The 14,847-nt window shown below is 54.4% G+C and overlaps 1 protein-coding gene across 1 annotated transcript in view; it reads right to left on the reverse strand.

Annotated features, from left to right (window-relative positions):
- Nucleotides 1-2,173: 2,173 nt before the first annotated feature.
- Nucleotides 2,174-14,847, reverse strand: part of mctp1a (multiple C2 domains, transmembrane 1a) — a 94,778-nt gene continuing 82,104 nt past the window's right edge. Inside the window, 4 exon segments of the mRNA XM_067231215.1 lie at nucleotides 2,174-2,360; nucleotides 8,884-8,981; nucleotides 9,213-9,322; nucleotides 9,691-9,800. Coding sequence (XP_067087316.1) covers nucleotides 2,289-2,360; nucleotides 8,884-8,981; nucleotides 9,213-9,322; nucleotides 9,691-9,800 — 390 coding nt within the window. The 3' untranslated portion in view covers nucleotides 2,174-2,288.

Here is a 14,847-nt window from a genome sequence, read left to right on the forward strand (position 1 = left end):
ACAAACTACTGTAAATTATAAAACCAACAGTCTACATGTACTACATGTTAAGGTTGTCAAAATCTCTCTTCAGGCAGTAATAAAAAAAAAAAAAAGATGGTCTTGTTTTAGGGGTTGGACATTGCGATCTCTATAACGTCTCCCTCAGTGAAGTGGGGGGAAAACGGCTTCTTCCAAACAACAAATCAATGGACCACCAAAAGTCACAGACCTGCACATGCTCGGGTACCGTGGTGATGGGGGGGGAAAGCCAGACACAGCGAGAAGGAGAGAGAGAGAGCGAGAGAAGATGGCGGGACGTGAAGGAGGTGGAGCTCTACTCAGACCTACGCGCGGCGATCTTTCAACAGATGCTACAGGAGGACCCTACGGAGACCTTCCCCCTCAGACAGGGTCACTGCCTCGCTCACTGACGGATGAGAGAGCCAACGGAGAGAGAGAGATGATAGGGAGGACTTGGAAAGAAGCGCACACACACACACACACACACACAGTCGTCCTGGCCCCTGTCATCTCTGGCCTCAGTATTCTGAGCAGCTATCTGTTAACACAGGGGCTGGCCACTCATCAGACAGACACTGTTCTCCCCAAACATACTGCAGCATCTGGCTTCCAACCTTCACATCACAACACTCCACACGGCTACAGGAGCCCATTCTAGTTGACACACACACACATTCTATATCACATGACCACCCTTTTGGATCTGGACTCGTTTTGTTGACATACAACACAGATTCATGCACACATCCCTGCATACATACACACACACACACACACACAAAGAGAGATCAGAGTTGAGCTGTGGGCACGGGAGGTGAGGAAGGCGGGGAGGGCAGCCAGCCGGGGGGCCCGGCATCAAAAGTGTGTGTGAGTGTGTGTGGAAACATGCATCCGTGCACGAATGTCGCTGTGTGCTTGTGCACCCCTGTGTGTGTGTGTGTGTGCGTGCGTGCCCGCTGAGGCAACACATGTGGAGAGGAGAGGAGAGGGGACCAGCCTTTCAAATAAGATTAGGATTCTGGCTGCCTAAGGCCTGCCTGGTGAGTCTGTCGGCACAGGGTGACATCTATATTAGCTCAGTGGCGCAGCAGCCAGCCACACTGATGCCCTTCTGAGAGAGAGAAAGAGGGAGGGAGAGAGATAGAGAAAGGCAAAGGGAGAAGAAGGGAGAGGGCTAGAGAGGAGGAGAGGAAGGGGGGGAGGGAGGCTGGGGGTAAAACCACACTTATCTCAGCCCCTGATAGAGACGAGGACTTGATGGCACCACGCCCGGACAGGAAACAGCCTCTTCTGGGCCTAAGCTCTGCTGCAGGATTGTGCTCATCTGAGAGGGAGGCTGTTCTGCGGTTATGTAAGCCTGTCAGTCGTGTGCAGTAGTCGTGTCAGGTGCTACTGGGCAGACAGACCGGGTGACGACAAACAGAGACATGCTGTGAAAAGGGGAACTGCGTTGTCCCACGCAATTACGGGCGAAGGACAGGAGCGATCCTTCAGTACAGGTTCACTAAGACAGTGTGCTAGCAGCAGGACACAATGCTAATGCGCTAATGTATTGCTAATCATCTGGGGGACAGTGGAGAACTACATTTCGTCAAAGACCCCCTAACCCCTCCTAAAAAAACAACTAAATGTTATCAGTACACGTAATATACAGTATTGCTAAAAATAATAAAAAGGACAATCAAAATGTGATTACCTTATTAGGAGGTGACACTGACACTCTGATTCTGTTTCAGGTCACAGAAGCAAACAAACAACCTCTGACCTCCATGACTTTCTGAAAGGGGGGGGGGGGGGGTAGGGGGGGTGACCTGGTATGATTCTACGACGTGGTTGGTGGAGAGGTGGGGCGCTTGGGTGGGTCACCTCCGCATGGCCCACGCCTCCCCCCTCGCTCGGGTCAACCCCCGCGTCTCGCGATAAAGGATCAAAAGCCAACACGGTTTCAGATATTTTCCCTCAGGTTTCTGATCTGTTGACGACGCTAATTAACCTTGAGGAGCCTGTCATGTGGAGATAATGGGAGACTGAGAGAGGCCGAGGCAGTGACGAGAAGCAGAGAGAGAGAGAGAGAGAGAGAGAGAGAGAGAGAGTGAGAGAGAGAGAGAGAGAGAGAGAGAGAGGGAGAGAAAGAGAGACAGAGAGAGAGAGGGAGAGAAAGAGAGACAGAGAGAGAGAGATAAAGAAAGAGAGAGGTGGAGGGAGTTGAGCCGGTCCAGATCAGTCTTCTGCTGCTCCTTGGCGTCGAGGGACTGAGAGAAGAGTCTGTGGGCGGACGGAGACAGCTACCCCGGGATGTTTTTCTTTCTTTTATTTGGACTGGGATTGGGATCCAGTTTCAGCTCTCGGTACTGCACCTGTTAAAACACACACACACACACACAATGCCCGGTCAGGTGGAGAGGAGAGGATGATGGGATAGCATGGGAACCCCTCCGGAGGCTCTCGGTCTCCAGCTGTGGGGAACGGTGGCCTGGGGAGGGAGATCACACACACACAAACACACACACAGCTGTGTGGGGAACAGTGGCCTGAGGGAGGGAGATCACACACACACACCCACACAAGCAGACCAGGGGCAGGGACTCGTGGGAGAGCTTGGAGAGAGTACAGAGTTGTCCTGGTCAGAGCCACAGAGCAGGAAGAGGGGTTAACCCTTCACAGAGCCAGGGCTCTGGCTGTGTAGCCTGACCACCGCTCCCCGGAGAGACGCACAGCACGTCAGACTGTCATGGCTGCCGCTGTGGGTGTTATGAGGACAGAGAGTGGCTAATCTAACGGCTATCAGGGGGTAATGATAGTTTTTATCTTTTGTGGCAGTTGAAACTGCAAATTTAGTAACGAGCTCTCTCTCAAAAAAAACATCTGTACCTCTCTTTCTCTCTCTCTCCAGGCGCTGTGCGGCCCGTAATTAACGGAAACGACAGACGGATAGGTGACTTCACGGCCCTCCGGCCAGGGAGAAAAATCTCACATCTCTCACACTGGTGGAGAATCGGACCAGATCCGGCCACAACCGGTTCGGAACACCCCCCGGGCTCCGGACACAATGACCTAAACCTGGCAACGCTACGGACGAGGGGGGAAACGTAGGAGAGGAGAAAAGAAAGGGGGGAGGGGGGGGGGGGTGAGGACACAGGATGAGGTGGTCACGGCCATAGTTTCACAGAGTACATCAAGGAGTGCTGGTGGGCGTCAGTTCAGGGGGATTCGATTCCACATCTGGGAGATTAAGGCAGCAGAAGTTGTACAGAGTCTCGGTTCTGCATCAGCACTGGGACTCACGAGGAACGCTGTTCTTACTTAAACGTCCATATGTCCTTGACACTGTGTCGGAGCGGTGGATCATCCTTATCCAACCACACCGAAACAAGAGCCTTCCTGACACACACACACTCACAGACGTGTGTGTCATTTCATTAAAAAACCCTTTGTGAGTCACACACAGTTTGGTTGTTGGGGGGGGGGGGGTGACCAGTGAGCACCAGTGCCCCCTTAAAGGGGTTCAGTGACTGGTTAGCCTAGCGTGCGTTCCCCTGCTCGCCTCACTAGCCGGCCAGACTGGGACGATTCAGAACCGGACACTGCACTGTCTATGGCCCGCCAGCAAAGCATCTGGGAAAACAGCAGATCAATTCACAGCTGAACAAACAGGAACGAGTGAATGTACAGTCGTTTCGGAGGGAGGGGGAAGGACAGAGGGAGGGAGGGCAGAGGGAGGGAGGACAGAGGGAGGGGGAAGAGAGAGACGGGGGGGAGAGAGAGAGGTCGGGCCATGTGAGCAAGAGAAGCGGGGAGTGGTTCTGTAATCGACATGGTTCTAATGAACCCCTTGGTGGTGGTGGGGGCGGGAGGCGGGGGGCGGGGGGGGGGGGGGGGAAGGACAGTGGGGTGATGACAGAGACTGTTCTCATGTGGGTGGGGATCCGTTTCTAGTCTGTCCAACGAAAGCAGACAGAGGAGCAGAGACCCGGGGGAGGAGGGAGGGAGGTGGGGAGGAGGTTGGGGAGGAGGGAGGGGGTGGTGGACCGGGCCTTCATTGTGTCTGCTCGGAGGACCGTGACTCCCCCGCCCTGGCAGCATGCCAACCCAGGGCCGAGGCTGACGTCACGGACGAGGGCTCGTCGGGTGCCACGGATGGCCGAGCGGGTGAGCGGGGGATGGGTTGGCGCGGCCGTGGATGAGGAACGCCCGCACGCGGAGAGGGAGAGGTGCGCTGCGATTTGTGTGTGAGCCTGTCTCCATGTCCTGGTCCCGTAATTGAGCACAGAGGCACTCTCACCCAGACTTGGTTTCCCCCCAAAGAATATTCCTAACATGCACACACTTTTGAAAAAACTTTCAAAGCAGGAAGTGACAAATACATGTATTGTGATCTCAAACTGGAACGCTGACAGGATCAGCCGCCATGCCCATTACGCAGTCAAACGCCTACAAGTGCAACAGCACAAGTTAGCAATTTAAGACTGCCTGCTACCATCCAAGCGACCCGCGAGGGGAAAAATCCCGCGGGGAGCTCCACAAAAGAAAAGTTTGCGCCGTCAGAAGAAGAACTCGTTTCTCTTAGGGGAACGGAGGAGGGAAAAGGGGATGAAGGGAGAGGCGAGGAGAAAAACAACAATAATAGCTCCATCAAAACGAGGGCTTCCGTCAGAAGAGGCTGCGAGAGGGAAGCCCACCCCATCCTCCCCATCACGGGCTCAGTCCCAGCCTCCAGGTGACAGCATACTGGCTACGCACCAGCCCCCCCACCCCCACGGCTCCCAGCTCACCCTGCTTAATCACACAGCTGCACACCCCAACAGGGGAGAGTGCCAGGGCCCTAGTTAGGAGCTGGAGGAGAGGGGCGGAGGAGGAGAGGTGAGGAAAACAAACAAAACAAAAGGGACGTAGACGCACAAAAAAGAGGTGCTGGGGGGGGCGGGAAGGAGGGGATGTGCACCGAAAGCGAGCTAGCAATTTGGTTCGAGGAAAAAGTGGTGCGGAGCGCAAAGGGAAACATTGATGGAGGGGGGGGGGGTGTGTGTAGGGGGGTGGGAGGGGGGGGGGGTCGGGGTGTGTGTGTGTGTAGGTGTGTGTGGGGGGGGCGCCGGGTAAAGACCCTGGCGCGGCTCAAAGCCTGCTCCACCCTCGCTCTTCCCCTCACTCCCCGTGTTGACAGTGCAGCTACAAAACAGCCTTTGAAGTGCGCTCTGCAGAGGGGGGGGAGGGGGGGAGGGGGGGGGGTGGGTGTAGGCACGTACCAGAGAGCGTTTCGTTTAGTGGTGTCAGACAGCGTCCCGGGACCCACCGCTCGCCTCTTTCCCCCTCTCTCTGTCTCTATCTCTCTCCCTGTCTCTCTCTCTCTACCAATCTCTCTCTCTCTCTCTCTCTCTCCCTGTCTCTCTCTCTCTATCAATCTCTCTTCCTCTTTCTCTCTCTCTCTCTCTCTCTGTCTCTCCCTCTATCTCTTTATCCCTGTCTATCTCTCTCTCTCCCTGTCTATCTCAATCCCTCTCTCTCTGGCTCTCTCTCTCTCCCTCTCAATCCCTCTATCTCTCTCTCCCTCAACCCCCTCTCTCCCTGTCTCTCTCTCCCTCTCAATATCTCTCCCTCTCAATCTCTCTCTGTTTGTGTTAAACTAGAGGATTCAGGTTAGAAGTGGTGGGTGTGTTCTGGCGGCGGCTAGGTCTCGTGCCTCTGTTTGCTGTTAAAGACAAACAGAGACGAGGCAGTGCGAGGAGAAGGCAGCGTTTTAATCATTCGGCACTGTGCTCCTTCTACAGAGGCAGAGAAGTCGGCTGGGTTCATTACTCATGACGCCTAACCTATTAAACGCAGCCCCAAAAAATAACTATGTACACACGTCCACAGACAGGGATAAGGCTTTTGTGAAAGCATGTCAAGGTGAGAGCTTGCACACACACAGGAAACTTTCCCCGGCAAGCGGCGCGCCTGCAGAATAGTGACTAATTGCACGCTTCAAGTCAAATGTTTAAATTTGTCACAGGAACCAAAGACCTCTAGCTGAGCGGAGAGGGGGATATGAGCGATGGAGTCTGGCAACCCTCCAGCCCCCATCCCTGCCCTGCCTTTGACCTCTCGACCTCGGGAGCGCGCTCCCCGGCACCGAATCAGGGTCACCCACCACATCAAGAGTGGCTAAAAAGACTCCCACAACCAGCGGCTTCTAATGTACATTAGGAGTTCAATGACATGTCTATTTCTGTGGAGGGCTTTGACCCCGCTAGCTCACACCTGCTTTAAAGGAGCACTTGGCATGCTAATTGCCGCGGTCCCACTTAGCCAGTCCGGGGCACGGCGCATGGCTAATGGCGTCGTAAAGCATGCTAGCGCACGACCGCGTCACGCACGCCTGGTTGGGAATACTCCGCTTGATTATGACGGTTGGCCTCGTTTGAGAGGGACATAAAGGACCCCCTCCTCCACCTCCTACCCCCCCCCCCCCCCCCCTCTTCCCCCAGCCAGGCAGTGGGCTAGCCAGTTTTCCGGAGGGGCGACTATACAAGACTGACCATTAACATTACAACCCGCAAGGAGGATAAAGCCTTAGGAAAACTGATCAGTAGTAAAAAAAGAGAACTGTATCGTAAGTGAGTTCTCTCTCTCTCTCCCTCTCTCTCTCTCTCTCTCTCTCCATGTTCCGACCGAGGCAGCGCGAGGCAGCGAGGCCCGGGGAGTCAGCGAGTGAGAGAGAGAGCAGGTTTTATAAGGGGGCCCGTGGCTGCAGTGAAAGAGGGCTGTAAAGCCTTCACAAGGGGAGAGGGGATGACTGCCATCCGGACACACCCCCTCCTCGGGACGTCAGGTGGTCACCTTATGGACCAAGTACGGAGACACAGCCCCCAAGCGCACGACGCGTTACTTTTGAAACAGTGTGTGACTTTCTCACTCTCTGTCACACACACACACAAAGACACGCACAAAACTATAGAGTCAGGATTTTTCATCTTTTTTTTGCCCTTTTTTGGGGGGTTTGTTTTTACCCAGAGACAGTGTGTACCTAGCCCCCGTTTCCCTGCCCTTTGTCCATGGAGTCATTAGAAGCTCATCAGTCCTGGATGGTTCAGACCACCTCCAAATGACGCGGAGCGCTGAACTGGCCCTGCCCGACCTCCGCGGACGCCACCAGGGACGGAGCGGGCGGAGTAAGGTGTGTGTGTGGGTGTGTGTGTGTGTGTGTGTGGGTGTGGGTGACCTGAAATAGAGTTTCATTAGTCATCCACAGAGCCGGCGAGCGACCCCGCAGGGTCAGCGGACACGCGCCGTCGAGGCGGGTCGCTCCATTTGGACCTCGGTGCCGCCCCGATCCCCCCCAGACCCCGTCCCTGCGGGCCCGTGTGACCCAAAAAGGCAGGGCGGGCGGCGAGGTGTAGCCACCACCAGGGGCAGCAGCACAAGAGCGAACCAGAGCAGAGCACTTTGAGTTTTAAACCTCCCCCCCCCCCCCCCTCCCCCCCTCCCCCCCCCTGAAAAATGAAAGAAATAAACCTTCCCTCCCCCTGCAGTCAGGCGAGAGGAGGTCTGTTTGAGGGGAAATAACTCCCTGCTCCCAGACTGGCACTGAAACCTGGCACCAATTAGCCCCTCAGCTGCAACAGGAACAGTAGCGGCGGTAGCACTGTTAGCGTTAGCTCAGGCTCCAGGAGCAGCAGGCCGGTGTGTCCCCGCTCGGGCCCAGCCAGCCGCCCCTCATTAGGGACCTCGTAAAGGCCTCCTACCTGCCGGGCCCCGGCCGGCTCCAGGTGTGCACGGTGGCTGGCCCCCGCAGCAGAGGGGTCCAGCTTGGCCTCATTTGGGTCGGGTCTACCTGCCGCTGGGACCGGGGCCCCGCGGCGCAGTAAAACCCCACGGGGGCCGGTGGGGGTGGGGGGGGGGGGTGGGGGGATGTGGGGGGGGGGGGGGGGGGGTTGAGTGGGGGGGGGGGGGGGGGGGGGGCAGAGGATTACGACCCTGTAAAGATGAAAGGGGTTCGTGGGCAACAGGCAATCAAAGGGGGGAGGGTGGGGGGGGAGAGTGGTGGCGCTGATGTGGAAAGGGATTGGGCTCTGGGATCAGAGGGGTTCTGGGTCTGGGTCTGTCTGTCTCCCAGTACACCCCGGGGTGCAGCAGCCTGACAGTGGACCTGGACAGAGAGCAGCCTTCCTTTCACAAGCTGCTGGGGTAATTGCCGCTTTAAAAAGGCACCACCTCCACCTCGGCACATTAGCAGGCCTCTAACAAACTCTCCCCGGCCACGTCACCGCCGCCTTAATCTGATCTCACGGTTAATGTAGAAGCAAACCGCGTGCTGGTGGTTTACTGTTGGTTTACACTCTATAATGACTAACAAACGCATCATCACACGACTCGGCCTGCATGGCTTCAATCAGCCTGCTAATAAACAGGCTCTCTCCACTTACTTAACATCTTCACCTGTAGGGAGATGACGGGAGTTCAAAAACAGGGAGCTGCTGAACAGGGGGAAAAAAAAATCAAAGCGAGGGATAGCGGAATTGAATTAAAACTTTACACGGCGTGACCCCTGAAAGGCAGTTAATTGCGGGCAAGGTATCGCCGCGGTGACCTTTACGCTCGCTAGGCATGGGAAGGGGAGCAAGGAGAGAGAGGGAAAAAAGTGGAGAGAGAGAGGGGAGGAGAGAGAGCGGGAGGAGCGAGGAGAAGAGAGAGAGGGGGAGAGAGAGATAGAGGTGGAGAGGAGAGAGTAGGGAAGGAGAAGAGAGAGAGGGGTAGAGAGAGATAGAGGGGGAGAGGAGAGAGTAGGGAAGGAGAAGAGAGAGAGGGGGAGAGAGAGGTAGAGAGGAGTGAGGAGAAGAGAGAGAGAGAGATAGAGGGAGAGAGGGGTGGGGAGAAGAGAGAGAGGAACAGCAGCACACCCACCACTTGAATGTCGGAGGGCACGCGGGACAGGAAGTCCAGGAGCTCGTTGTTGTCTATGGTGTAGGGGTCGCGGAGCTTCTTGGTGAACTTATTAACCCCTGCAGGGACGGAGAGAGAGACGGGAAAGACAAAGACAGAGCGATGAGTTGAGCACATGGGGCCAAATTCCACTTTGAACCCTTCGACCCTCATGCCTCACACACGAAGGGCCAACAAAGGCAGAGCACCACATTCAAACTCTCTTCCCTAGCTCTCTGAGACACTGACAGAACCGACCCAGTGCAAACACGTTTACTTCCTGGGTGTATTTTCCCTGGAACACTGCTCACCCCAGGCCAGGACGATGTATCTGAGGGGGATGAAGTACACGGCCAGGGTGGCCACGCACAGAGTCACGATGGCCAGCCAGCTCAGGAAGGGCACGGTCCAGTTGAAGGTGCTAGACACACGGGGAGAGCAGAGCAGAGGGTCACGCACTCCAGCACGGAAGACACACACACACACACACGGCACTTTGCTGACTGAGTAGGAACACGCAGGTAGGTGTTTGGAAAGCGTGTTCAGTGTGTAGCTGAAGCAGTGTGTGTGTGTGTGTGTGTGTGTGTGTGTGCTCCTGACGGCATGCTCGGGGAGGCTTGAGTAAGACGTGACAAGTGGGACAGGGTTTGCTTTCCTGGTCGTCCGGCCCGCTGGCTGGCGGCCGCCGCCGCCGAGAGCTGGCGCAGGAAGCGGGGGAAAAGGGGAGCGGCGGGGGGGGTGGGGGGGGGAGCGGCGGGCCGGGCGCCGAGGAGGAAGCTTACGACTCACTTCTTTATCCTCTCGCCGTAGGAAGCCACTTCATCCAGCGCGTTCTGCACACTGATGCACACGTCTTGAATGGCATAGAGCTTGTTCATGAAGCCCTTTCTCTCCGAGTCCTGCAAAGACGGAGAGAGAGAGAGAAAGAGAGGGAGAGATGGGAGAAAGGGACAGGCAGAACAAGAGAGAGAGAAGGACAAAATAGACGGAGAGAGAAAGAGAGAGAGCAAAGAGGAGAGAGAGATGACAAGAGGCTGGGCACATGCATCCACACGGAACAAAAACATTTAAAGAGCGTCAAAGACTTGAAGAGGGGAGCCAACTCAACCAGAAATCCCGCTTCAAATGACTGACTACTTTCCAAGCCGTAATAGAGATATAAAGTCACCAGAACAAATCACACTGTTTTCCTCTTAAAGCGAGCAAATTTGAATACTGCGTGAATGGAGTGAATTTAGCTGAGCGCCAAATGGCTCCATCAACATTACGTCGGGCACCTCTTTGTGCGCTGGCACACTATGATGATGTCATGAGCAGTGACATCATCATTACCATTAACGCCGTCACCACCATGAAGAGCTCTTCCTTTTCAACTTTTGATGGTTGAGAACTTGAGAACGTTGTGGTGTGTGCGTGAGTGTGTGTGTGTGTGTGTGGAGGAGGGGGGAGGGGCACATCCCTCCCCACATCCTCGGTACGAAGACAGAGAAGACTCATGCAACGGTCAACAGAGCTGCTGTCAGACTGGACGGGACAGGAACTGGGCTGGACAGAATGCAGTGTCAGGTGAGACAGAGAGAGAGAAACAGAGAGAGAGACAGAGAGAAAGACACAGAGAAACAGAGAGAGAGAGAGAGAGACAGAGAGACAGAGAGAGAGACAGAGACAGAGACAGAGAGAGAGGGTTGAAGGTGAGTGGGTTTAGGACACAGACACGTAGACTGGAGTGGCTTGGTGGACCAGTAGCTGACATGCTTGGAAGAAAGAGGGGTCCCACTCTAACCTGATAGGAGGCCCGCTATCGCTCTGACAGGCCCTGCAGTCCTTATGTTCAGAGGGACAATCCTAGGGATGACAACTCACCAGTCCTATGGCCAGTCAGACAAGACCACAAGTGTCTGATGACAACGCTGGCTGCTGTCATGGCGTCCAATGACACAGCGTATCGAACACTGTGAGCTGGTGGTCGTGCGAAGGCGGGTAACTACAGAGGAAGTCCCTGTCATTAAAGACAGCCAGTCGAACCAGCCAAAGACAATAAATCCTTGCCCCACCAGCCGACACCCCCCACCCCCCCCAGGCGTCCCCCCCCCCCCCCCATACCCCATACCCCCTTCTCACCCCTCGCCCCGCTGAATCAGATATGTGAAAAATGAACCCGGGCCCAACCAGGGAGACCACACGGCCTCCATGGAAAAACCGCACAAGACAAATAGATATAATTAGACAGTGTCCCCAGGTTATTTTTCTTTGCAAATATTTTACAAGACTCCTTTTCTTCCCCTCTCCTCTCCCCCCCGAACCCCCATCTGTTTTGCATTACGGACTCAAACAAAGCCCCATGTCCATACGGGCCCTATTGTGTTGGGTTTGGGCTGGGTCCCTCCGACTTTGGGCTCTCAGGGTAAGACTTTGAGAAACAGGGGAGCGGTGCTGTGTGTGGGAGAGAGAGAGAGAGAGAGAGAGAGAGAGAGAGAGAGGGAGAAAGACAGAGAGAGAGAGAGGGAGAGAGAGAGGGAGAGAGAGAGGGAGAAAGACAGAGAGAGAGAGAGGGGAGAGAGAGAGGGAGAGGGAGAGAGAGAGGGAGAGAGAGAGAGCGAGGGCGGAGGGGAAAGGTCGCAGGTCATCGGAGTCTAAACCATTGCCACATGCCCCTCGAACCGTGGGCCCGGCTCCTATTTCCTGTCTTCAAAAGTGGTCGGTGGGAGGCGGGAGGCAGCAATAACACGGCGAGCTACAGGGAGAGGCCTTGTTTTCCCAGCTCCCCCGCAACTCTGCCGTCCAGATGGACGCCTCGGAAACCTGCTCCTCCGACGGAACCCGATACACACACACACACCGCAGGCCCCCCCCGATATGTCGGATCCACCTGGCTACGCCCGCTCGACGCTCCAAAACGCACCGCGTTAGGATTCCGTCGCTGAGCGCCTCTCTTTAGCTGTGCGCCCTTTCTCTCTTTGGGCAACCTTGACTGTCTTTTGCAACCTTGTCATGAACTGTAATCTCGTCATGCAGAGGCGCATTGATGTTCGGCAGCTGCCTGAAATGACAGGAGCTTTCACAGATCACTGTCAAGGTCAAAAAGTTGCTTGTAAATTGTCTTCAAAAGTCGGTATGGAAAGGAAGAACATCCACCGGGATGTCTGTTTTCTAGATACAGATGTTGACATTGAATGTTTGAATCCTTTCACTTTTTGGGGAACTTTGGTTGAATACTAACGGCTATACGGCTCCTCGTACAGTGTTGTGAGTTTGTGTGAGTGTCTCAATCTGTGTGTGTGTGTGGGGGAGGGGGGGTGAGTATATGTCTGAGTGGAGAGTGTGTGTGAGTTTGTCCTTAAATGTGTGTTTTAATCGGGGCTTAGACTGTCCCTAGTTTCTATCTCACACTCCTTCGAAGTGCAGAAAGAAAACATCTGTATAACGAACCTGCTGGGAAATCCTCTGCATTCTGCCGGCCCGGGCTATGGGGTCAACAAATCCAAAATTTTTGGGGGGTTACCCAAGTGCTAATGTTTAGGATTAGCCCCTAACCCTAAACCCAATCCACGTATATCAAATGGCGGCAGCGGAGTAAAAAAGGCTCTCCACAGTAGAATGGGAACTCGCGTGCGGACTTTTGTGAAAAGTGCCACAGTCGTTTCAGAGTAAACATCCCCAGCACCTGGATGCGGCCCTGCACAGCTCTCCGAAACCGCTCATTTAGTCCAGCTCGGCGCGCCTGGCCCGTGCCAGCCGACAGCAGGAACTGACTAGAGTTCACCATCGAGTCACAGAGAGACCGCGTCTTCTATTGGAGACAAATTGCATTTAGGCCAGCTGGATATTCGGGACATGAAAAGCTTAAGTTGACTGCACTGGAGAAACTTCGCTGATGTCAATTAACTCAGAGAGGCTTTTATGGGCGCAAGATTTAGAGGGTTTGTTTGGCTGTCGGCAGGAGCTCGGTCGTATGGGTTGTATTTATACAGTGTGTATCCACCGTGTACGCACTGTGTGTGTGTGTGTGTGTGATGACCTGTCAGCAGTGTGTTCTTCAGCCTACCGCTGAGCCAACCGGTGTTAAAGTATCTGGAGCAGGTAGCTCTCTGGGGGGGCGTGTGGAGAGGAGTGTGTGGTGAGTGTGTGTGTGTGTGTGGCGGGGGTTCTCGTTGGGGGCTGTGAGTTTTGACGGAGTAAGCACAGGGAAGACAACCTACATTGACACTAGAAAGAAAAAAAGCCTGGGCACACACACACACACAGTGTTTACACACTCACACACACACACAGTGTTTACACACTCACAGCCAAGATAGGTTAACCACACTGGAGCTGACAATAAAAGGCCTGCTCCAAATCCAGTCAAATCCTTTAAACACACTCTTATTAAATATTCAAAAGAGAGCTCGGTATATCATACCTCCTGCACCTCATTCACGGTCCTTTATTCCTGCGTTGGGTGCCACCGAGAAAATTGAGTAAAGTTGGAAAGTGATGTTGAACCCTCCACACTACACTGGGGCTGGGGGCTTGAAGTAAACCAAGACAAGGACAGTCTCTCTGGAGCCGCTAAACCGCATAAAAACATCTCACATCTTCAGAGATTGTGGAGTTATTACGTGCAGGGAACGATGCCGCCTGTGCAGAACTGACACCCAAGAAAAAGGGACGATTAGCTATGTAGAGCGCCGAAGCGTTTTCGGGGGACACAGCCACGCTGGGCTGAGGCTGCCCCGACAAAGCGCTCAAATCGCACCTGTTATTCCTTTTTTTTTCTCTCTCTCTCTCTCTCTCTCTCTCTCTCTCTCTGATACTCTTGCAGCACAGTAAAAGTTAGCATATAAAATGTGACAGGATGCTAAGATAGGGGATCCCAGAGGGCAAGTGAGACTGTTGGTGTTGATTTTGTAACAGCAGCCGTGCCAGCCACCCCCCTGCTCCACCCAGGCCCCGGCGCGATGAAGAGTCAAGCTGGGAGAATGCTTGGAGGGTGACAACATTTCTCCACCAAACTCCGAATTGGAAATGACAGGAGTGAACACACACAGCCAAAACAAATTAGCTGGAGACATAAAAAGGAGGAAAAGGGAATTTAAACATGAACTTTAACTCAATTTGACTCGTCTAGTTTTGTTACCATGTAAGAGGGGGGGGGGGGGGGAGGGGTGAAACACCAATTAAATGACATTCGCTGACATCATTCTACCTTGAGGAACATGAACAGTAACATGTTGAAAACAACTCGACTCCCTAACATTTGATAGTCATATGGACTCGGTTGAACTCCGGGGATCTTAGTGTTACTGTTCCCCAGGTTCTCCTCTGTCGCCCCCGACAACATGATAGTCCCTATCCCAGCAGGGCTAGGCCTATCCTGTACCTCACTATCCAGGGGTACAATACCAACCTGTGACCAGTCACATATCTCAGTGACTCTGGCTGTTTGCCAGCAACACATGAAAGAAGGCAGATGTTTTCATTTCCGAAGCTGCCGCCGAAATAAATAATCGACTTGAGGGCTAACCCTTGGTCTGGGTATGGAGAATACATGGATTTCTTCCCTCCCTCTCTTTTCACAAGAACATAAATATCTGTTAAGTGCGTGTCGCGATGCTGTGCACGTCCCCCCCCCCCGTCCCCCCCTCATCAAGCTGCTCTGGCTGACACAAAGGGCCACGTCGAGGCTTGCAGGAACGCTCAGCTCCCTAAGGGGCGGTTAGGAGGTGTGTGTGTGTGTCCGTCCCTGTGTGTGTGTGTGTGTGAGGGTTTTCCTCTGACAAAGTCAAACTCCAGCTAAGTGAGGCAACTGAAGGTGGACCACGGAGGCACCGCGCTCCCTCATCCTAATGACGCTCTTCACCCGGCCCGTTCCCATGGCGAGGGTCGCCGTGACGCGCCGGGATAAATATACGCATAAGTACATAACGGGGGAGAATACCATAGGAGGTGGAGGTGGCTTATTTT

This window comes from Osmerus mordax, chromosome 28 (genome assembly GCF_038355195.1).
Source record: "Osmerus mordax isolate fOsmMor3 chromosome 28, fOsmMor3.pri, whole genome shotgun sequence".
NCBI lineage: Eukaryota > Metazoa > Chordata > Actinopteri > Osmeriformes > Osmeridae > Osmerus > Osmerus mordax.